The sequence below is a fragment of the Vigna unguiculata genome, chromosome 2 (assembly GCF_037176805.1).
Source record: "Vigna unguiculata cultivar grain cowpea cultivar isolate G323 ecotype 2 chromosome 2, ASM3717680v1, whole genome shotgun sequence".
In the NCBI taxonomy this organism is placed as follows: Eukaryota; Viridiplantae; Streptophyta; class Magnoliopsida; order Fabales; family Fabaceae; genus Vigna; species Vigna unguiculata.
The window spans coordinates 25,137,523-25,161,703 of record NC_140793.1 but is presented as its reverse complement, the minus strand read 5'-3'; the positions used below and the strand labels follow the sequence as shown (position 1 = coordinate 25,161,703).

General features: G+C 31.2%; 2 protein-coding genes across 3 annotated transcripts; both read right to left on the bottom strand.

Moving 5' to 3' along the window:
* Positions 1 to 8,044: 8,044 nt before the first annotated feature.
* LOC114173240 (thioredoxin H2-like) lies at positions 8,045 to 9,390 on the bottom strand. The gene is made up of 3 exons (XM_028057505.2): positions 9,167 to 9,390; positions 8,958 to 9,080; positions 8,045 to 8,482 (listed from the first exon to the last, which is right to left on the bottom strand). Exons 1-3 carry the CDS (start codon positions 9,305 to 9,307, stop codon positions 8,351 to 8,353), a joined length of 396 nt encoding a protein of 131 aa, XP_027913306.1. The 5' UTR covers positions 9,308 to 9,390; the 3' UTR covers positions 8,045 to 8,350.
* Positions 9,391 to 16,021: 6,631 nt separating this feature from the next.
* On the bottom strand, positions 16,022 to 23,476 carry LOC114173375 (glycine-rich protein). Of its 2 annotated transcripts, XM_028057719.2 has the most exons (4): positions 22,599 to 23,472; positions 22,306 to 22,496; positions 16,903 to 16,977; positions 16,022 to 16,829 (listed from the first exon to the last, which is right to left on the bottom strand). In XM_028057719.2, exons 1-4 carry the CDS (start codon positions 23,260 to 23,262, stop codon positions 16,437 to 16,439), a joined length of 1,323 nt encoding a protein of 440 aa, XP_027913520.1. In that variant the 5' UTR covers positions 23,263 to 23,472; the 3' UTR covers positions 16,022 to 16,436. The 2 variants fall into 2 exon arrangements, with proteins under 2 accessions (XP_027913520.1, XP_085526042.1); XM_085669916.1 differs by having other exon boundaries at positions 22,306 to 23,476.
* Between the last annotated feature and the right edge of the window lie 705 nt (positions 23,477 to 24,181).

The following is a 24,181-nucleotide window of genomic DNA, read 5'->3' as shown; positions in this document are numbered from 1 at the left end:
TACCCAAATTTTTAAAAGTCTCAAAATAGTCCCCTTTTTTGTTGAAACGTCTCACGTTTGTCCTTTCCGTTAAGTCAAGTTTGATGCCGTTAGAAGGAGTACCACGTGTCAGTTCCTCGATTTTTTAAATTTTTTATTAATTTTTTTTTTGAATTTTTTTAAAAAATCAAAAAATTGCCACGTGTCAAGATGTCATCGTGCCACGTGACAGTGATAGTGACACGTGTCAGTATTATGCCAGGTGTCATTTTCTTAGTCTCAATTTGGTCCCTTTTATTTTAATTTGTCTCAACTTAGTCCCAACTTTTGTAAAATTTAGCAATTTTATCCCTCTTCAAATTGAAACAAAATTTAATTTTATATAAATGTTATACAAATATTTTTATTAAATTTGATATTTTTATTCAAATTGATATTTTTATTATATATTTTTAACATAGCTAAGTTTATTTAAAATTATGTTTCATATTCAACTTTACTTAAAATTGTTTTCAAATTTTAAATTTATATGTGTTTTATTGTAACATGAACTAGTTAATTTATGAATTTTTTTTTATTAACATTATTTTTTATTAACAACTTTTAAACCATTTTAAATAAAGTTCAATGTAAAATATGAATTAAATGAACTTAATTTGGTTAAAAATATTTACTTGAAATATCAACAAAAAAGAGGATCATTTTGAGACTTTTAAAAATTTGAATACCATTTTAAGATTTTGACTCCAAAATGATGATCAAAGACATAATTAAACCTTATATTTATGTACTCAAAAGAAAAATGTTTGGAATAAGAACTTTTTCTCCACCAAATAAGAATGGCGGAGCTTTTTTGCAGGTCAAACTCAATGTGCTGTCTCACTGCTTAAATGGCGGCTAGCCATGAGCCATCTTCTTTACGGGAGTGGTCTATGTTCATCACAGCATCAAAATTTGATAAAAGGGGAGAACAAGACTATAAAGAATTTCGAGAAAAAAGAAGTAAAAGTACTTAGAAATGAAAGAAAAAAAAGGAATGAATTTGAGATTTTTCTTTTCTTTTTCATCAAATTAGAGATTTTTTTTAATACAAATTATTAAATTAACTAGACATGTTTGAAACCTTTTTTTCATTATAATTAATTTAAAATAGTGAAGAGACAAATAGGGATAGTACATCAAATGTGATTGAATTTGGTGATGCTTTACTCATTTAAATGAGTTTGAGTTATATGTATATTTAACTCACATAATTAATTTTCACTTTTGAATTTTTTTTAAGATTCTTTCTTTATTTTTTTCTAAAATAAAATTGTATTAACCATCTGTGTAACACCCCATTTAATTAAGCACGTGAAATTAAAGGAATGTTACGGAACGATAACATAAAAGCGCGGTCTGGGAGTTTTAAACTCGACTCCATACAATCCATGGCACACCACGATGCCCAAACGAAACTAGAGGAAAAGTTTACCAAAGTACATAAATCTAAGGACGAACAGATACATGGGTCGCAACCCTAAATAAACTCATACGGAAATATAAACTGGTCCACGCGGACTAGGCAGCGGAATCTCCACCCCCTGTTGCCTATGGGTGTTCCTCGCATCTGCTCACACCAATAAGTTGATGATCATCGTAAAAGAGAATACCACACAGCAGATCACACAACAAAGAAAGTAGGGTAAGCTACAAAATCATTTCATCAAAGGAGTCAGATACATATTCACAGTCCATCATACATACATCACACCAGCATGTTACGACCTTCCAAACAATACACTACGACTCGACTCGACTCATCCGGATACGTATAACTTGGTTGGATTTAGCGGACACTTGCACTTGTGGTGGATACCTCTGCTCACCCCCGAGCTATGTGTTACAAGTGTTATAATGAATCAATATTCCCTCACCACAAGGTTAGCCCTTAATGAATTTCGGGTCTCTTGCTACTCTCACCACAGGAGTCAGTCCGCTCTAAGTGAGACTAACTGACCCCTTAGAGTGTCAGGATGCGACCTTACATTGAATCCTTACCTAGTTATACAGATGGGGCACCACCATGGACACCCACTACCAGGGGCCATGGGATTACGTCCCGACCACTGAAGCGCAACCCCGGAGGTCTCACCTAGAGACCCCCAAGGAATCACACGCTAACACAGACCAACATTCGTAAATCAGCAAACAGATTCATCATGCATACACACAATTATATACACACACTTTCTCATGATTCATCACTTTCGTATCCTCAACCAAGCCATACCAACTCTTTATTCTCGAATCCAGAAGATGGAACTCCATCTCATATCGTTAACGTGCCACATCAATAACAACCCTTTCATGTCTCATGTTGAATTCATACCAACCCATTATTCCAATTTCATGAATCATCCCATACAATTCTCATGTTAAAATCGTGCCAACCCATTGTTCGCAATTCATGATTTACCTCACACATGCATGCTTATTTATCTCATACTCTCATCATAATACTTAAACTCGAACCATACATTCACCAACCAAGTCAAGAAAACAATCACACAGCGCCCTGCCTCGTCCAACACCTCGCTCAGGCCGAAGGATCTCGCTCAGGCGAGCCATGCTTGCTCAGGCGAGTCCCCTTCGCCTAGGCGAGGGCTCAAAAGGGCATCAGGAAAACCACGCGGGATCTCGCTTAGGCGAGACCCCTCTCGCCTGGGCGAGATACTCGCTCGCTCAAAAATACTGAGCGGCTCGCCTGGGCGAACTCTCGCGAAATCAGGGTTTGGACGAGTCCCCGCTAATCTCGCCCAAGCGAGCCAGTCTCGCCTAGGCGAGACTGGCTCGCTTGGGCGAGATTAGCAGGTCTCGCCACTGTTTTTCTGCAACAGTCCCTCGTACCAGCTCAATACTATATCCATACAGCAGATTTATGCATCCAATACCAATATAACATCACACCAACCATACAACCCGAAATGACAGCCACACTACGAAGAAAACGTGACATATGAGTAAGGTTTTAGCTTCCCTACCTGGAAACAGGGTCAACAAAAGTCTTGACGGCACGACAACGAGTACTGCAGCTCTAAGAGTGAACTAACGAGCTGAAAAACAAAAGGTAAAGGAACAAGGGCGCATTATTACTAAACTTTAATAGTGGAAAAAGTGGAGGGAGATCAATGGAAGCCATAAAATCTGGACAAGGACACTTATGTGGAGTAGGAACGGCTTGAACGAACTTGAATCGGTGAGGAGGCAAAAAACCCTAGCAGAAGTGCGGCTGCGGCTCTTAGGATCAGGAACAGTTTCTGAAATGAGGGAAATGTTAGGTTTAGTGCAGACCTAGTGACCTTATCTGTTGGGTCGGCCTTAGACCCACTTACAAGGGCAGTCCACTAACTTTAGGGCAGAAAAAAAAAAGATAATTTTTTTTTTAATGGTCCTTATACTCTGTATATCTTAAATTATTATTATTATTATTATTATTATTATTATTATTATTATTATTATTATTATTATTATTATAGATAGTGATATGATCTTTTTATATGAGTGTGCTATTCTAACTCGGTTTTGAAGAAAGTTGTTCATCCAATTACCACGATCATTAATATGATTGACTTTGGAAATTTACTTTTTTCTCAACTAAATAATAATTTTTAAAAATGAAACATAAAAACTATGCTTCAAATCCATGAACATGGAGTTGTTTGTTGATAAATAATTACAAATAAAGTTAATTTATTTTAATTAAAGAAAATTTACTTGATAAGGGCTTATTTTACTAAATATATGTAGGGCAAAAAAATATGAAAAATGAAATTTATGCAAAGGGAATAACACATGAATATTTTAATTTATTTGTATGATCTTATTTTATTTGATAAAATATTTTAAATTATAATTAATTTTTGAGAAAACAAAATAAATTAAAATAATTAAATTAACATCTATATATGATTACCTATACACGACACTATTTTTTTATTTTTATAGGCATATATAACTAACTTTGTTGAAATTTGTTTGCCCATCTTAGAACATCCCTTTCAAATTTTTTATTGTATTAACTATTTCTTATTAAAATACCTGCGCTATTTTATAATTTTGTAATTAGTAAACAACAAATGCTCTAATATAACAAATTAAACACTACACATAATTAAGTAAAAAGAGTAAAATCAATAACTCCAATAATTTTAAGAATAATTAAAAAAAATGATTTACGCATATGTAATATTACTAACTAAATTGTTTAACTTTTAAATATGAGTGAACAAGGCACAGGAATTTATATAAAGATAAGATATATAAAGTAAGGTTTAAAAAATGGTTATACCAATTTACTCATGTATTATCACCTCCTTTATGATTATGGTGTCAATTACGTTCAACTTACCAGTTACAGCATCCTAGAAATATATTTTGATTTTAGTAGAACATATATAACTAGAGATGGTAAATAAACCCGTCCATGTGGGTATTGTCCGAACCCGTCCCCGTTTTGACGGGGAATCCCCGCATTGACTGGGTATGGGTATGGGGAATCCCCGACTTTTTCAGTTGGGTATGGGGATGTACATATACCCGCCATAATATTCGTCCCCCCATATCTCCATTCTCGTTTAAATTATTAAAATATTCACAATTAATCAAGTAACTCCTATATATATATATATATATATTTTTTTTTTTTCTATTTTTTTTCTTTTAATTATTTCATTTGTCATGAAACTCATTCTCATCTCCAATATATTTTTTATCTTATCATAACCTTTATGTAATTATGTTAAAATGATGTATGTTAATAAAAAAAAATATTATGCCTCACATTTGAATATTTATATTATTTTTTAATATTTTTATTTATTATAAATTTTCCTTTCACATGAGAATGTTTATACTCTCAATTTAAGGTAATATAAAAAAAATTCTTTACTTATTATTATTATTATTAATTTTTGTTTAATTTGAAAAACTCTTTTGTTTCATTAAAATAATTTTCGTTATTTTTCAACCATTAAGTATATATGTTGATATTTGAAAAGTTTTCTTAGTTCTCTAAGATATTTTTCGTCTTATCATACCTTAGTTATACATTTGATTTCCTTTGTGTGATTTTTTTTCGATAATCTCTCAAATTATTTCTAAAACACACATTTGTTAGTTTTTTAATATTTTTATTTATTGTTTTTATTTTTATCATGTAGAATAACATTTCGATATATTCTATCTAATTATTTTTTATTTTATAACTCATTATTAATCATAATGTAATTTTTTCACTTTAAATTCTGTTTGAAGTGGTTAAAATTATATATATATATATATATATATATATATATATATATATAATGATATTTAGGAATAGTATATGATAATTCACTACAAGAAAAACATGAAATGGTGACTGATTTAGTCAGTAACCCATATCAGTCACTATTTTTCGTCATTGGTGGTAGTAGTTGATTTATTGTCTGAATCAATGACTAAATTAGTGACTGATTCAATGATCGAATCGATACTTGATTTAGTGACCAATTTAATTACTAATTTATTTGTAATTTAATGAAAAATTTTTTGGTCACTAATGGTATTTCTATTTAATTTTAACCACTTCAAATGTAATTTAATAATTAGCTCTCTAAGGTATTTTTCATTTTATCATACCTTAATTATACATTTGATTTCCTTTGTGCGATTTCTTTCGATAGTCTCTCAAATTATTTCTAAAACACACATTTGTTAGTTTTTTAATATTTTTATTTATTGTTTATTTTCATCGTGTAGAATAATATTTTGATATATTCTATCTAATTATTTGTTATTTTATAACTCACTATTAATCATATTGTAATTTTTTTCACTTTAATTGTATAAATAACTTTTATTTACTGCAATATAAAAATTTAATGTAATTGCTATGAATATTTTTTTGTCACTATCTAACATATATTGAAGTTCAAAAGATACAAAATCTATGTCAAAATTTTATTATTATGTTTATTATTTGTTCTTTGTGTCATTTTGATCAAGTGATGTATTATAACTTTTATTAGTGTATAAAAAAGAGATTTATTATAATTTAAAAAATTGAAGTAAACAAACATTTAAAATATATTTTAATTTGAATATTTGTTTTCCTTTTATTATTATGTTTATTATTTGTTCTTTGTGTCATTTTGATCAAGTGATATATTATAACTTTTATTAGTGTATAAAAAAGAGATTCATTAGAATTTAAAAAATTTAAGTAAACAAACATTTAAAATATATTTTAATTTGAATATTTGTTTTCCTTTTATATTTTTTTGAAATATTTTTTAATTTTATCAACTAAGTTCATCAATGTTGTAGTTTGCAAATTTATTAAATGTTTTGGTTCACATGAAATTTTATTTGGTATTCTAATATAAAATATAAACAATTATAATTTATTTTAAGGTATTTGGCATCGAAGAAAATCCTCCTAATATTGAATATTTCATAATATTATTTTTTTTTACCGTAATTCTTTTTCTTTTATAAGAATTAATATTGAAGTAATTAGAACACGGGTACGGGTATGGGTACGAGATTATACCCGTTATCCGGTGGGGATGGGGATGAATTTTTTATGCGGGGATGGGTATGAGATAGCGAAACCCGTCCCCGCCCCGTTGCCATCCCTATATATAACCATATAGAAATGGTAATAAATTCATATTCATAATACTCTGTTAGGTTTTAAAGAGGGGTTTCACTGGGGAAAACAACACCAATGAGATTTGAGCCTAACCACATAAGACACCACTCTCAATCCAAAACCTTAAGACGATGAGTTTATGGGCCTTGATCCTTATATGGTGCTTACTTTCTCATATCTAGTCAATGTGGAACTTAGACTCACATTTAGATTCTTAACATACTCAAATTTATTTCGATTTTGGTGAAAGATTATTACATTGATTAATTAATTGCTTACGTTTGTCTCGATTTTCATATATGTCTCGATTTTGATTATTTATAAGACAACGTATAATTATTTTTACTTTTTTTTTTAATTATTTGATTTTTATAATTTGATATTTTTATTTAACAATTTATATAATTATGGTATCTTCCTTTCACATTAATTATTTGATAATATTATATTTTATTTATTGTAGTTTTATTTTTTTATAAAAAATTTAATAAATATTCGAAACAGTGAGAAGCTAAGTACAAGTATAAATATATTCAATTTTCATATGACAAAATATTATAAAATTGGAGGAAGGGGGAATGTCTAAATAACACTTTCCTTCACAAAATAAAGTGAACTCAATAGCCCATAATCGAATAAGGCATCTTCACATGCTATGCACCCAACCAACTTCATGTTCATCAAAATGGTGAAGTTTGTGACAATTTCAATGACACTCAATAAAATTATGTGCTGTATAAAGGATGAATGGGACTAGTTTCTTACATTTTAATTAAATCATTTATTTGAATTTGAATCAAACTCCACAACCTTATAATATAAATACATATTAAAATGTACATTTTTCTTATAAAATAGGTTTAATTGTTTTTTTTATCCTCCAGGCATTCTAATAGTTTTAATCCTTCAAATTATCCAATTGTATTAATTAGGTCATCAAGGGGTAAAAAATGTGAGATTTTAGTCTCTCTCAAGTCTTTTATGTATAAATCTGTCATATGTCCATGTCATATAGCAAATTCTAATTGATAAAATATTTACAATACAAATATTTGAAGAACTCAATTCACATAATTGGAATCATTCTAAAAATATTTGTGATGCTTAAGAAACTCAAATGCCGTAATTAAAATTTAGAGAGACCAAAATGTATAATTAAATCTACAAAACATATTTTTACTTGTAAAAATTGATTTTTTGAGAGAATTTTACATTAATTAAAATTATCTTGTGAATAAATTTAACTTTTGAAAAGTTTAATATAACATCTTTTACAAATTAATGCATATACATAAACTAATTTTATTTTTTTAGAAAAATCATTATTTTTTGAATTTTTTTAAGTATTTTTGGAGGAGTTTATCGTTACAAAATATAACTTAAACATCGTAAAGAACCAATATTTAAACATATATACTAAGATACAACTTACTGTAATTAAAATAAGCATGCATCCATGCATGCATACACAACATATGCTACAGCTAGATTTACACACTCCATTGTCATGCTCATGCCAGAAAGCAACACCTTATCTCTCTCTCTCTCTCTCTCTCTCTCTCTCTCTCTATATATATATATATATATATATATATATATTATATACATAAAATATATATATTTATATACTCCAAAGTCATCCCAAATACTTTTTTATTACGGTAGGAGATAGATATGCATGCATGCATACAGTCATCAATTCCTGCGTTTCTCAATGAGCTTCTGCAACTCCTCCTTTTTGGCTCCCACCACCTTTTCCACCACTTTCCCTTTCTTTATCAGTATAAATGTTGGCATTGTTTGCACCTGGAAACCCTGTGCCACCTCCTGTTTCCATTCGTATATACATATATTATTTCTATCAATATATCATAAATATATGTTCCTTTTAACCAAAATGGTTCATATATATTTGCATATAGCAGTTTTTTTTATATTATTATGTCTTCATAGATCATTTTGAAAAATCGTTAGAAATAGGTTTAAAGCCTAACTCAATTCCACAAAATTGATTTGTAAGGTGAGGTTTGCACCTCACTTATATATTATGAAATTATCTTTTCATCTCGTGTATTTGGCTCTGATACCAAGTTAGAAGTGGGTTTAAAGCTTAACTCAACCTCATAAAACTGTCTTGTAAAATGAGATTTGCACCTCATTTATATATTATAAAATTATCTTATTTCTAATCAATATAGAAATTTCAACAAAAATTAAACTCTATAAGTAAAATTACGTTGAGACGAAGGTATATATATATATATATATATATGTATTATGAAAGAAATTATGCGCATCATACCATCAACTCATCGACATCAATCTTAATGAACTCCACGTCTGTGTATTTTGCAGCAAACTCTTTTATTATTGGGTCCATGGTTTTGCAAGGTCCACACCACGTAGCAGTGAAGTCGATGACCAACTTTAACAATTTAAAAAACAGCATTAATTAATTGTCGTGTGTAATTAACCCATAATTGTAGCTGAGTTTAATTATATGAAACTTACGAGCTTGTTAGTTTCTTTGGAGGCATGAAAGTGTGCGTTCCATTTAGCAGTGGAATGGAAGGTGAGGATGAACGATGATGATGTTGATGATGAGTATGATGATTTTTCCACAAACTCAAAACTGGAAAAGTTGGCTCCCATGATGCTCAATGCAGCTTTGAATTAGTTTTGTAATGAGTAAAGTGTGTGTGTGTGTGTTATTTGTTAGAACTTAGGTCATTAACATTTGAACCTTATATAGAGCAACAAAGTATAGTGGTGAGAAAATATTATTAATTATGATTTTGTAAGCAAATGAGTGAGCACCACACACAAAGTACAGAATCACATTCTTTCAATTGAAGAGCTGTTAATGGATGCCTAGTTGCTCTACCTGATTTCTTACCATGCTTGTTTTTTCTTATCTCTTATTTGTTTCACCACGTTAAAAAGAATACGAGATTTATGGTTAATGTAAAATAAATAATTTTAATTATTTTAATAAAAAAATTGTGTTGAATAATCACTCGTAAACGTTCATTTAAGTCTACATTTTAATTTTGTAAATTTGATGCGAATTTTTATTAGGATGTGAACTTATAAAGTTTTATGAGTTATATTACAATATAAAATATTAGAAGTCATATAATTATAATATCAAATATTATGAGTTTCAGAAATTTGTAAAAATTGATTGTGAAAATATGAAAGCTATAAGATATAAGAGATATGTAAGAAGAACTTGTTATTTTATGTTATTCATATGAATGGGTTGAAATATTCCCCTTATTTATTATCAGATCAGTTAAATCAAACTAATTGTGTGTTTTTCATCTTTCATCGTATCTTACACAATGGTCAATCGAAAATCACATATGAACTAATTAAAAATAATTGTTACATGACTTTACGTGATTTTTTCTGAAAATAAAGTCACAAAATTATTGATTTAAGAATTTTCCCTTTTCGAATGCATATTTAAGTGGGATGCGAATTTAAATGAGTTCAAAGTTAAATGGATGTTTACATATATAAAGCATAATAAACTTATTCTATAGTTTTTAATTAAATTAATAAAAATTACTTATAAATTTTACATATTAATTACAAAACTTTACGTTAATGTGTGAAAATAAATAAATAAATTGATAGGATAAGATATTAACTATATTTTGTAACTTAAAAGATAACAAATCAATTAAAAGTACTCAAATTGATTCCGGAAGATGTTGAAATTTAATTAAGTCAATAGTTTATTAATTAATTAATTAATTACGGACGCAGCTAATTTTAGATTGAGTGGTGTGTGACGGTAGAGAAAAAGAACGATAAGTAAGAAAAAGACGAAATCTATCTATATTCCATTCCTATTTACACAATTTGATGCCAAAGCAGTAACTAACAACATTCGCACATACTAAGAAATTCAATTTAATCTTAAAGTGATTAAAGTTTTAATTTGTTTCTATTGGCTAAAACTTAAGTCAAATATTTACTTCAAGGCTTAATCAACTTCAATAATTGGATTTATAATTTGACTTCATACTATAATTGAAATTATTTTTTAAATTGATCTCCAAAATTAAATTAAAAACTAATTTAGACATTGATTATTTGATAACTAAAATTTTAATAACTAATGTTAGAAATTAAATTAGACTCTAATTTATAAACTAATTATAAATTTTTATTCATAATAAAAATTATTTTAAATATCCATAATCTTTAATTTATAAATTAGTATTTAAATTACTTAATATAATAATTATATATATATATATATATATATATATATATATATATATTCTTCTGGAGTCTCCATCATTTTTTTATGGATGCATCGTTAAATGAAGTTCTCTAATTAACTAAATACGAAATTAGGATCCGACAAAAGAAATTGGAAAACTGATTAAAGATGAAACTCTGTCATGAGTGAATATTTGCTTAGAAAAGAAATTAAAGTTATCTTTTTGGAAGAAAATGGAGATAGTTTATGTTTCCACACGACATCTAAGACTGTTTACAAGAAGAAATTATTCTTTTTCTCAATTCTTAAATTATGAATAAGACTAATTAACAATTTAAAAACAAAAGTTCAGGTGAATAAAAAAGTGACGAAGGATGCATTGGCATTTCTGCATGTAAAAGTGGATTATATGTGCTGTTATATCATCACAGAATCTAATTCCAGTCAATAGTTCCATCAGTTTTATAAAATATTGATTCCAGTTTTCATCTTTTTTTTCGAGTTCAATTGGGCACTATTAAATCATCTTGAGGGTAAAAATAAAAAATAAAAAATAAAGAGCATTTAATTATAGCATTTAAGTAGGAAAATTTTACTTGATAAATAAAATATCATTTACCCCTTTTACATTATTTTCTTAGTTTTTAAGTAAAGTGAATGTAAGAGAATATTGTAAATGAATTAAACCTTTGATATAGACCAATGAATAATTTTTTTTTTTCAAAGTAAAGTAAAAATTGAACAACCACTACTACACCTTCTTGTTAAAGTCGCCACCAAATATTCTAGATATCTCCTATTAGTGACTAATTATCGGGCTGCACATGCCTCCATTTAGATTTTGATTATACATATATATATATATATATATATATATATATATATATATATATATATATATATGGCATATTTAAATTGTGTTTGGCTGCTCTAATTTTTCAATTATAACATTAGTATGAGTTATTTCGTTAATAAAAGTAATAACTAATAGCTTCAGTATAATTTTTTTCATATATAATATGATATCACTATATTTAAATTCTGATTAAAATATAACATTTTTTGTATATTAAAATATACGAAAATTGTTTGTGTGACTTTAGAGGGATATATATATATATATATATATATATATATATATATATATATATATATATATATATATATATATATATATATATATATATATATATATATATATTAAATGGTGTAGTTGATATAATATTATCTTCGATATTATAATGAGAAAACTATGCATTCTCGAATTGGAAATAAAACACCACAATTTAATTAACTTAAATATTTTGATTTAATTTTTCAATCGCGTTGATTAGAGACGTTGAAGCTGAGGTTGAAAACCATTATCGAATATGTTCTGTTTCGTAATCCCAGAATATCATTCTTAAAATAAAATGATGCCTTTAAAAGACAACGAAAAGGAATAAAGTAAATCAGTTGAAAATAATATGACGTGTTTATTTTTCTAGAGAGGAATATAGTATAATACTAAAAAACCAGTATATTATTGATTAAAAATTATTAAAACCTAAAAACTATATTATAAGAAAACTCATAAAATGAGAAATATGCGAAAAAAAAAGAAAGTTATAATATTTAATAAGTTTTGGCTAATAATAAAAACGTGTTAAAATATGGAGAAGAGTATATTGCTAACATGTTTTGGTGAACATAAATCCGGAAGCACATGAAATCTGAAACATGAAGAGAATATTAAGAGTATATTCTTTTGAGTGGAAGGATTTGAGAAAGAGGGAGAAGATTGATTTGAGTGAATTTGAGGGTCAAGTTTATGTTATTTTTTTTAACGAATTTAGAGGTGATAGTAGAGTGAATTTGAGAGTAAATTTTGTAGAAGTTTGTGTACAATTTGACTAATGTGTCAAATAAAAAATAAAATTTAATTTATGGAAAAGTTAGATTACGAAATTGTCCTTAGTGTTAAATGTATTATAAAATGATAATTTGATAAATTGTAATTAATTTTGAATTTTTTTCTTCATAAAAAAAATATTAATGATATTTATTAATTGAAAAAAAAATGCTAGAATAGGATACACCCTTAACGGATCCGGATAAAAAAACAAAGCATATTGGAATCGGGTACATGATAAATGGAACCGAGTAAATGGTAAATGGAACCAGGTAAATAAAAAAAAATCTAGCAAATTAGAATCGGATACAAGTACAATATATTATTTCCATTACTTCTTCATAATCACATAAGTGACTGCTATCTCTATGAAGGAACAACAATGGTGGAATGTTACAAAGCTTGTGCATGCTATTAACCTCTCTCTTGTTATGCCAAAGCTTGGCAGAGTGGTAAAATGTCAAAGTTCTCTCTCAAATTTGTTCAAAATAACGGGATCCAAAATGCAACATAATCTCACAAATCGTCGTTTTTTATTCCTTTTCGAACACTTTTAATACTCGTAGATCATCACTCTCTGTCCCCTTACTACATTAATTATGTAAAAAAAACATACCCTAAGGTAATGGTTCTAAATAACAAAGCAATAAATATAACACTATTCAAACTAAAGTGTTTTTGGCAATATTGTTTGTTTGTGACATAAGCCAATCCTTATTAGTATCAAATAAAAGTAAGTGAGTGAAGTGAACATATACAGTAACAGAATATATACAGTAACGCTTGGAGTTTATAAATTAGTAAGTATTGTTGTGAAGTTGAGGTAATATAAAGAACAAAAGCTACTAACCAAATCATAGAGGAATGATCATAGATGTGCAAATATCCACTGAAGTTATAGAAATAATAATGGAGTGCACAATTATCATTCCTCAAATGACAATGTAAGTCTTAAGATTGACTATTGCATGATGTTTACAAGGGTGGGTGGCCAGAACAACAAATCTTGACTAAAAATGTTGGAAGGGTCAAAATAATATAATTTTTTATTCATTAAATTAGATTATTAGTATAATGTTTCAAAAAATAATTCCTTAAACTCAACAATTGGATTATTAGATTAGACCATTAGTATAATGTTTCAAAATATATAAAGAAGTAGAATGTATTTGTTCTCATCTTCATGAATAGCTTCTCTTTTATTATTTTAAAAAAATTAATCTATTATTTTATTTTTCATCTGTATAAATATATTTTTTCAAAGAATACAAATTTTTTTCTTATATATTCATAAAAAATGAATTTGTAAAAGGTTTGTAAGATAAAAAATCATGTTAATAACTCTTAAACTAATATTTTATTGTCAGGTAAGACGATAGAGAGTTACTTTTTTTTTCAAATGAGAAATAAAAAAATAATAATGAGTTTGTATCTAATTTTCTTTTCTTCAAAAACAAAAAAGAACACATGAGAATGAGAGATAAATACAATTTGTGAAAAATTAGAAAAAATTAGAAAGACAATAAGAAAGAAATAAAAAATATCTTAATAAATGTTTTGTTTAATTATTATTTTTTGTTTCTTTATTTGTCCAAAAATGTCTAGTTGATTGTCTAATGTTTTTTTAGTCTCAATTTGTTGAAAATTGAAATGGTTAATAGGAATGTTTTGTTTTGTTGGTGCAATTAACATAGTCCTAGTGTTAATTTTGATGAAAAATCTTTTGATCCACTTCAAAAAATTTAATAAAAATAACCAAATTGCATCAACTTTTTAAAAATCGAAACCAAATTGAAACTAAAAAAACTAAATGACCAACTTTATTAAGATTAAAGGTTGTATTTTATAAAAGAAATAAAAAGTCACACAATTTAATTTTTATTAATTTCTAAAATATACTAAATATAATTTTTAAAAAAATTAAAAATATAAAAATATATATAATTTAAAAAAATTTCAAAAATATAAATATAATTAAAAAAATAAAAAATATACATAAAATTTTAAAAAAATATCAAAAATATTGGGGCCATGGCCCCTCCTGCCCTTTAAATTATCCGCCCCTACAACAAATGGTAGATAAACGTAAAAGACTAACTAACTCATGTATAAAGGAAGGAAATATCTGTTAAAAAATAATTTTATTATTACCATTTATATTATTATATGTTTTTTAGATCATAACATTTAACAATATACATATAAAGATTAATTAATTTAATTTTAAACATCAAATTACAAAGATAAAAGTACCTCTTAACAATATCCTGGAAAACCAGAAAAACATAATAAAAAATTATTGAACACTTTCACAAATATTATTCGACAAATATTATTTGATAGAAGGTATTTAAACTATAGTTTTATATATTATTCAACTAATGGTAGTTGCATTTGATGAAGTGTATCAAATGAATAATTAAGCTTTAACCGATGAATTTGTTATATAGAAAACTTTCTTTAAATTTAATTTCAACGTTCCTCCTCCTATAGTAGGATAAATAAAAAATAAAGATATATACAAAATTTTATATTGTTTCACTTAATCACAAATTATGTGTAGTTCTCGATCAATGAATTAATTCACTAAGTACTAAACAGACAAATGTTATGAAATACAACAAAAGTATACTTTTTCAAACCACTGCTAACTCAACATAAATACTTGTTCAACTCACGTCCACTCCTAAATATACTTTATACAAATCACTTCTAGTTTAAGTATGTGTCATTCATCACTTTTGGCTTAAATAAGTATTTTGGTTCAATGTCATTGTTCTTCATATTCTTTTGGTTCTCAATCACTTTTAGACCTCACTCTTTTGATTACCAATCACTAAGTTGGTTTGTGCTTTGATCATGCTTTAACTTGCCAGAAGATAAAATTGGTCACCATTGTCGTATGAGGATGAAACACTCTTCCTTCTAACTTGTTAAATTTGAACCTTAAAGCTTTAAGTTGGCTCAGAATATTAACCGTGTTTTTTGCACTAGGCATAGTCTCATACCCCTCTTCAAGGTTCACTTTATATAGTCAATTATTACACGAAATACATCTCTAATAGACTTATGGATGTAAAAGAAATGTTTAAGTTTTCATTTAAAATAACAGATTATGAGTTTGATTTTAGTTGTCACTAACAATAAAAACATTAGATTATAAGTACTAACATAATTGAATGGGTTTCATCTGTGCACAGATTCACACATCTACTCATCCAAACCATCGGCTAAAATCTTCATATCAACGAATATTGTATCATTTAACATGGGAAAACGTGATGGTTGTTGGAGGAGGAAAAAATACCCAACACAGACAGTAGTTGTAACATGCCTAACAAAGCACTGCTTTTGCAATTTGTGCCCTGAGGTAGAACCCACTGTATAATTAAAGTGCAACGGAAACATCTAGCTGCCTAAAGAAGAGAAGATCCCAGAACCAGAACATTAGACATTCGCATAGTTTCTTCCTGTGAGATTTCGGACAAAGGTCCACACTAACCACTGGACTACAAAATGGTGGAATCTAGACGACGGCGCTTCAAGTGTCAAAACAAAATTGTTCAAAACATGTTTCATGGCAGGCGAATAAAAATTGGTTTACCACTAAATAGTGACAGTAATAAGCACTATAAACAACCCATAATTCATCATTAATGCACCCCCACGTCACCTGCCACATGATTAACTTGACCACCCGCACCATGGTTGTTGTAATATCCACCACCTCTGCCTCCTCTTCCTCTGTTGTTATAGTAGTTCCTTGGATAATAATTTCCAGGCTGGTCGTAGTATGAATTGCGCCCGTTTTGGTAGCCTCCTCTGCCACCACCACTTCGACCTCCACGCCCATTTGAATAGCCACCACCCCTGCGACCACCTCCCCCACGACCGCCTCTATGGTTCTGATAACCCCCCCTCCTCGGATATGACTGCTGCTCCTTTGCCTCCAAATCTCGTTCATTCTGCTCTGCATCCGCTTGTGGGTTGCTCTGTTCCTGTTGAATTGACACCACTTCATTTGCATTTTCTGCTTCTACCTCATCCTGCAGTCACAAAATATCTTCAGCGTTACATCTACTTCAAACTCAGTCAAATATCCACCCAAATTATACAAACCTTCTGAAGCTCTCCTTCAGGATCAGTGTGATCGTCTTCGGATCCATGAACTTGAAAATTTGTAGTTCCTTCATCCTACAAAAAGCATATGGAACTTCTAAGCCAAAAGTATGCAGCATCCAAATTTCTTTTTTAGCTTCAATCACGAAGATTGTAAAATAAAGGGTTGTCATATTTCAGAGAAGAACGTGCCGAAATAAGAGTTGAAAAACAGATACAAACTTCATAAGGAAACGGAGTTATGCAATTATAATACTAAACCAGCCAATCACATTTGTATCATTGAAAAAATGTTGCAAAAAAAGAAGGAAGATGATAGTAAAAATAGAAACTATTTATTCAAATGGAGTAACTGAAACTTCAAACCATAATAAAAAATGTACTACTAATAAAAGATGTATTGTTCAAAGATTAAATGAAAATCCCAAACAGCTAAAAGCATACATTGGAATTGAACAAGGTGCAGAAACACAACTAAGAAATCTTTCTAAGATGTTAAGGAGCCAAAACTTCGGAATTGGTCAAACTAAGGTGTGAGTACTGTCATTCTTCCTAAGAATTCTTGCGCCAGACCATAATTTTGGAATTGAACCCCAAAGAATGGCATGCCTATATGCTGACGAACACCTTTAAACAAAAAACCAAGAGGAAACAAACTGGTTTAGTAATCAGGTTCGTAGTACAACAACTTCACGGACAAAGGTTTCCAAACAAGGAGCTGTGCTAAATACACATCAGAGAATACTACTCTTTTAAAAATCAACCCCCCTCACCAACCTAGAATATAGATAATTTTGACACAACTGCCCAACCAACAAATGCATACAAAAAACAGCCATTTGAACTACTCTGTTCAGCATAATAAAAGACAGCCTAAGAAAATTTCTTACTTTTCTACAATACTCCAATAAATTTTAAAGACACCAGGTCTTACAGATTAAATAGATAAAAGTTTACAAAATTAAGAATATCAGAGTAATAATTTGTTAACAAATAAGTGCTAGATGTGCTCTAAGTCATCCATTGGAATTCCAATCACGAAGAGAACAAGACTTGCTGTTTATAACAATGACTGTTCAATAAAACTAATCCAAGTAAAATTTAAAATGTATTATTAAATTTCAACAAAAGGACAGTATACGAAAACCTCAGCCAGTGATGAAACATTATTTATTTCTTGTTAATAATCATCTGGAAGTCAACCAATAAAAAGCACATTTGGCTGTCTAGTGTAGTCAACTGTCATCAAACTTTAAGCTTACATCTAAGATAAATATGTAACTTTAAGCTTACATCTTTGCACATACATAATAAGATAACTAGTTATTTGAGAGGAACAAACAGTTGAGCCAACTTACAAAACTTCACTACAATTCACGTTACGAATCATACGTTACTATCCTCCAGTTCTGCGATACTAATCGTTCAAAGAATTGTTTTTACTCCTGTATCGTGTTCATATCAAACGATTTGATTTTTGAATCAAATGAATCGCTTTGAATCACAACTTGAATCATAGCATATGCAGAGATGTTACTCGCTGTGGCACCTCTCACAGATGCTATTCTTGCTCTTTCAACGACAGATCTCATAGTGCCTCGTGGTGCAATGGCGGTGCCTTGCGGTGGCGACTCTCAAGGCATCAACATGGCAGCCATGACCCGCCCTTCCGCGCTCATGAGTAAAGAAGGATATTCTAGGTTTTTTAGTGGGCTGGAAATGGACATGCTTTTAACCTAAAAGTTTAGCCCATTAAGTTTAAAACATTCAAAACCCAGTTACTAAATGGTAACTCCCTTCAAAATTAAGCCAAAAGGAAAAAAAAGTGACTACCAAAATAGTCACTACAGCCAAAAATTTATTTTTTTGGTCAAATATTTATCAACCAATATATTATAAAACCTAACCCAATCCAATCATTATAATATTAACTTAATTTCAAACTAAATAATAGAGTTGTCAAAACAGATCAACCCATCCCGTTTCTGGCCAGACAAAATCAGGTTGAGCCAAGCCAACCTGACATCTATAAATGGGTTAAGAACTTGAACTTGTCCCGCATATGGGCGGGCTGGCCCCCCCCCTTGTTTTTTTAGACATTTATCTTGTTGAAGAGAGTAAACATATGTGTGCAAAGACTGTAAACGTGGACTGGGCCAGGCCCACCATACCTATTTTCTAATTACTAAAAACCCTAGAAGCTTCTTGCTCTCCTTCATTACTCCGGGCAGACAGCCACCACATAAAAGTCCATCATCATTCACCATGGTCATGCCACCGTTCAACCTGTTAAGGCCATTACCATTGATATTGTCGTCGTCAGTAGGGTTCCTAATCAAAGTCGCCATTAGGGTTCTCCTTCACAACTTCTCTTTCTCGTTCTTCAGACCCTCCATTAGGGTTCTTAATCGAAGTCGTTGGAGCTAGAACCGCCGCTCTCCTTCCACTCAATACCAACACCGTTAAATCATTGTAGTCATTAGGGTTCCTCCTACTTCAACATGCAACTTCTCCTTTTCGTTCATTGTAGTCATTAGGGTTCCTCCTACTTCAACATGCAACTTCTCCTTTTCGTTCTTCTGATTTTATTTTGAATTTTCATTTCTGGTTGTGTTGGAGCGGGTTGGCCCGTGATGTAGTGAGTTGGCGGTCGGGTCTCTCGGGTTGGCGGGTAGACGGGTCCAAACACATGACCCAATCCACCTTTCTATGTCAGGTTTAGCAAGTCGGCTCATCAAGTCCGACCCATTTTGACACCTTTGCTATATAAGCACTCTATTTTAATGTAATTGTTATTATTAATTACATTTTACAAAACGATTTATGATACAAAACATAAGTTCTCCAATACATGATACGATTCACCATTCAACTACCATAGTGTCAACTACATTTTGCACAATACTCTAGTATCACCATTCAAATTGAAAAGACAAAAAAAACTGCATTTGCACACTCATAACCAGATTAACTGTGGCTTGGAACTTTTTAGTGCAATAAGCATATACACAAACCCACTTATAGGACTTCGGTATAACAATTTCCAAGAGATTCCCTAGTAAGTTATAATTTATAAGTCATTCACAGTTAGCACTTCAGTGGAAGGAGGGTTCCCTCCCAAGCCCTCTAAAATAATTCTGTACATAGATAGCCAAGTAGCAATCCATTATTGAGATTCTTTCAGTAACCCCTAAGACAAAAAATTTAACCATATCAACACTAACTCACCACTTAGAAACAGGTAATGCAACAGCATTTAATAGCTGGAAGCATGGAGCATAATACCCGAAAAAAAGGATTTCTGATTACAATATAAAAGAGCAAGTACCCGGTTATAAGATGTCAAGCATGGCAAAAAGACTCAAATATGTGAACCAAAGTTTAACAACAAGGCATAGCTAACACCGAAATTGCAAGCATTAAATATAACTAGAATTATTGATGGAAAACTGCCAAAAATTCACCGTAGACAATGGCGGATGATGTAGCAGCTCATCATGACAGAACCATGGCAAGTGTGTATTGCTGCAATGCAAAGGTAGAGTCAAATAGTCATAAATATCAAAGGGGATAAAACAGAGGTCGAGAGGTGGCCAAGTCAGAAAAGAGCAAGGTTGAGGCAGTGAGAAACAAGAACAAGATCAAAGAAGAGAGGTTGAATCAAAGAAAATAGGATAAATAATTGGGAGTGAGAAACAGGTAAGTGTGTCAGAGAACGGAAGAAAATGGAAATTGTAGTTGTCAGGCATCACAGGATGGAACCAAACATTAAGGGGTACTCATAAGTAATCACATGGTCGTTGGCCATCATGTAGTTGGAGTCTATTTTTAATGGTTGGGCATGGGTTGGATTGGGATTTTAGCGTATTTAAAGTTTGGAGCTAGAACTCGATCAGGTATTTAGGGTTTTTAAATGTAGAACTGGACTCAGATGAAAATGTCCAACCCAGATTCTCTACTCTTTCTCTCATCAGATTTCCACCAGTTCACCTCTCTTTTATCGTCCTCATATTTTACTATTATTCCATTCCTGTCATAACTACTGCTTTTTCACCAAGGCCACTACATAAAAAGCAGCCATCACACAAAAAGCCAACAAACCACCACCATAAAATGGCAGCCAATGTAAAATCTACTACCACAATAGGACATGGCAACTTTATAACAAAACTTCCTATAGTCAAAGACACAACATTCATGGATATAAATTTAATTACTCAAACAATTATTGGAACAAGGTCTCTTCATTATAATCTAATTCGAAAACAAATGGAAAATAACTTTTGTCCACTCCAAAAAGATAGTTCCCAGATGATCAAAGAAAATCACAAACAGAAAATATTTAGACACACCTGCATGAAATACCATCTGAAAGCAACAGGAACGAGACAGATCAGAGCCTCTTCATGTGCATACTTTATAACAATAATGGTTATAAATGTTACTAAAATTTTGCTAGGTTTGCAGGCATTCACCTAGATAGATAAGGCTTTCATTGTGGTTGTTATGCACTTATTGCAGATTTAATGTGTAGAACAAAATTCAAATGAATCAATATATGCATAGTAACAATGTACTTCAAGATGTGTGTATTTACACGTCCTTTAACTACTGCAAGGTGTCTCCGAACATATCAAGTGCTGATTCGTGACACATTTATTGCATAAGCCTACATTGTGATTATTACACATACATCTATAACATAATTATACATTTCTAAAAATTCATAATTCAAGATTCAAGATAGAAAACAAATTAATCATAGTCTCGAAACCTTTTATAGCTTAAGCAGAGTACAGTATATACCAAACCCCCACCCGCAATTTAGAAGCTAATGAGTAATTTCCCAACTTCTACGCTTTCTTCACCACCAGCACAACTCAACAGCTTATTCTTAACTTCACAACTACATTCTCCGAGTTATAGGGAAAAGGAAGCGTGTGCTTATTCATCTATAGGCATTCTTGAATAACTTCAAAGCTCATGAATAAAAGAGCAACATCACATAAGAACTAACGGGGTTTTCTACGAAACTAATAAAGACAATGAAATTATAATTCAATGTTGCCTGACCCTATTTATCAGCCGAAGAATTACAACAAACCAACTACCAAGCATCCTTCTAATATCCCTCCCCTCTTACCTGTACAACCATAGACCAAAAATGCCATTCAACAAAAGTTCTATTAGTTTCAAACAGCATTTTGTCCAGCCAACTGAATTAATATTGACAGCTAGGACATCCTCACTCATAATGCAGCCCAAAAAATTTAAGCTTTTTTTTCCAAAGCACCACACAGAAAGTCCAACCCATGAAATTAACTCAACCAACTTCAAATGCAAGCTACACATATCCAAACAAAAACTTCAAAGAAAAAAAATCCAGCAACATTATAATTATACCTTCTCCTGAGGCTGATAAACAGGTTGTTCCACTTCAACCGGAACCACAGACCCATGCACGGGAACATGGAAAGAAACGTAATTCCCCCCAGCAGCAGCCGCGGCGACTTCAACCGGAGCCTTCATCTCAGGAGTAGTAGTGAAGTACTCCGAAGACATTATCTTATTCAACTTCTCCCGCAATCCAGCATCTACAAAAATCGAAACCAAAAGGACCAGAAATAGTAACAAGTTAACAACCAAAACAAACAAAAAAACACCAAAAACACACGAGAAATAGAACAGAACCATACAAGTAACATCAGCATCAGGCCCGATGGACTGCTCCGACTTGGCAAGCCACAGCTTGGCGTGTTCTACGCAGCGCTGCAGCGCGTTCTTGTGGGAGAAGCTGGAGTCGGCGGGCCGAGAAACGAGCAGACCACGCAACGTGGAGATCGAATCCAAGTCCTTCTCGCCAAGCAGATCGGTAGCGTCGTCGGTGACGTAGTCGTAGGTCAAGCAGCATCCGCGCTCGTGCGTCCGGGTGAGCATGGTGGAGGCGAAGTCGCTCTTGACATCGAAGAGCGACCCGAAGTAGAGCAGGTTGAGGAGGTCCTCCACGACAACGTCATCCCCTGTGTGCTGCGGCGGCGGCTGCTCGAACGAGCCAGAGCTTTCTGCTAGGGTTTGGGTTGGGGCTTCAGCGCTTCGCGCGTTCGGCGCCGCTCCCTGGAGTTCCTCGGCTACCGCAGAGGCGAGGGGCTGCCGAAGCTTCTCGAACTCGTCGATGAGGGCGAGAATAGAGGGTTTGGTGCGGAGAAACTCTTCCTGCTCCTTGTTCAATGTTTTCCCCTGGGAGACGGCCTCTTCCATGGCGACGATGCGGTTCATCTTCTTGCGGAAGGCGCGGATTCGCTTGTTGATTAGGCTCATCACAGGGCCATCGGCGACGTCGGGGCTTGCGGTGGTCGCCATTTGCAACCAAAACCACCTCCTGCAGTTGGTCTTCTGGTCTTCCGCTCGAACCGAGGTTGCACGGTGCAGCCGCGGAGGGAGGGTTGTTCAACGGCGGAGAGAGAAAGAGTAGGTTGGGTTGGGCTGGGTTGGGTTTGTTGTGAAGAATACGGCGCCGTGTGCGAGTGAGTGTGTACTTTGGGTTTGGTAAGAGTTTATAAGGAGAGAGCTTTGTGTGCGCTATGATTCTGGGGTTTCGATTTTGTGTGTAGAACATTGGGAGGAACCGAGTGGGCCGAACTTGTCGGTTATGTGGCCTTGTTGGATTTTTGGATCCAATAAGACGTGGACACACCATATCTTTGTGCCAGCTGTGTAAAATGGATAGGTCCAATTAAACTGAAAAAACAGATAAAATGAGAATTCTCAATATTATTCTATTTGTTTCCCGTTAAGCAAATAATCTGTTTCTATTCAGTTATTTATAAAAATCATTTCTCCTATTAATTAATTTCAGGGCTTTCAATATTTTATTACATTTTGTGTCAGAGGATAAATCATAGAAAATTGTGTAAACAATGCTGAGTTTAGTTTTAAGAATGTAAAATTATTTTTTTAATATTTGAGAATCATAATTACCTGCGATAATCGTTTTTGAAAAAATAGTGTTATTACTGGAAATGATTAAATTGGAAATGATTAAATTATATCTTAATGGTTAAAATGATTGTTACAAATTATTTATGAGTTTTCTAGAAAGAGTGCTCGTTACAGTTTTCAATATTTTAATTCATTATTGTGTGAAATTATTTAATGGAAGTAAAAAATAATAATAATAAAACTTTATTTTATTTTGAAAACGTTAGATTTTCACGTGAGAATATTGAGAGTTGTAAGTTTGGTTTACTAAATGCATGTATTTGGTAAACATTAATTTATA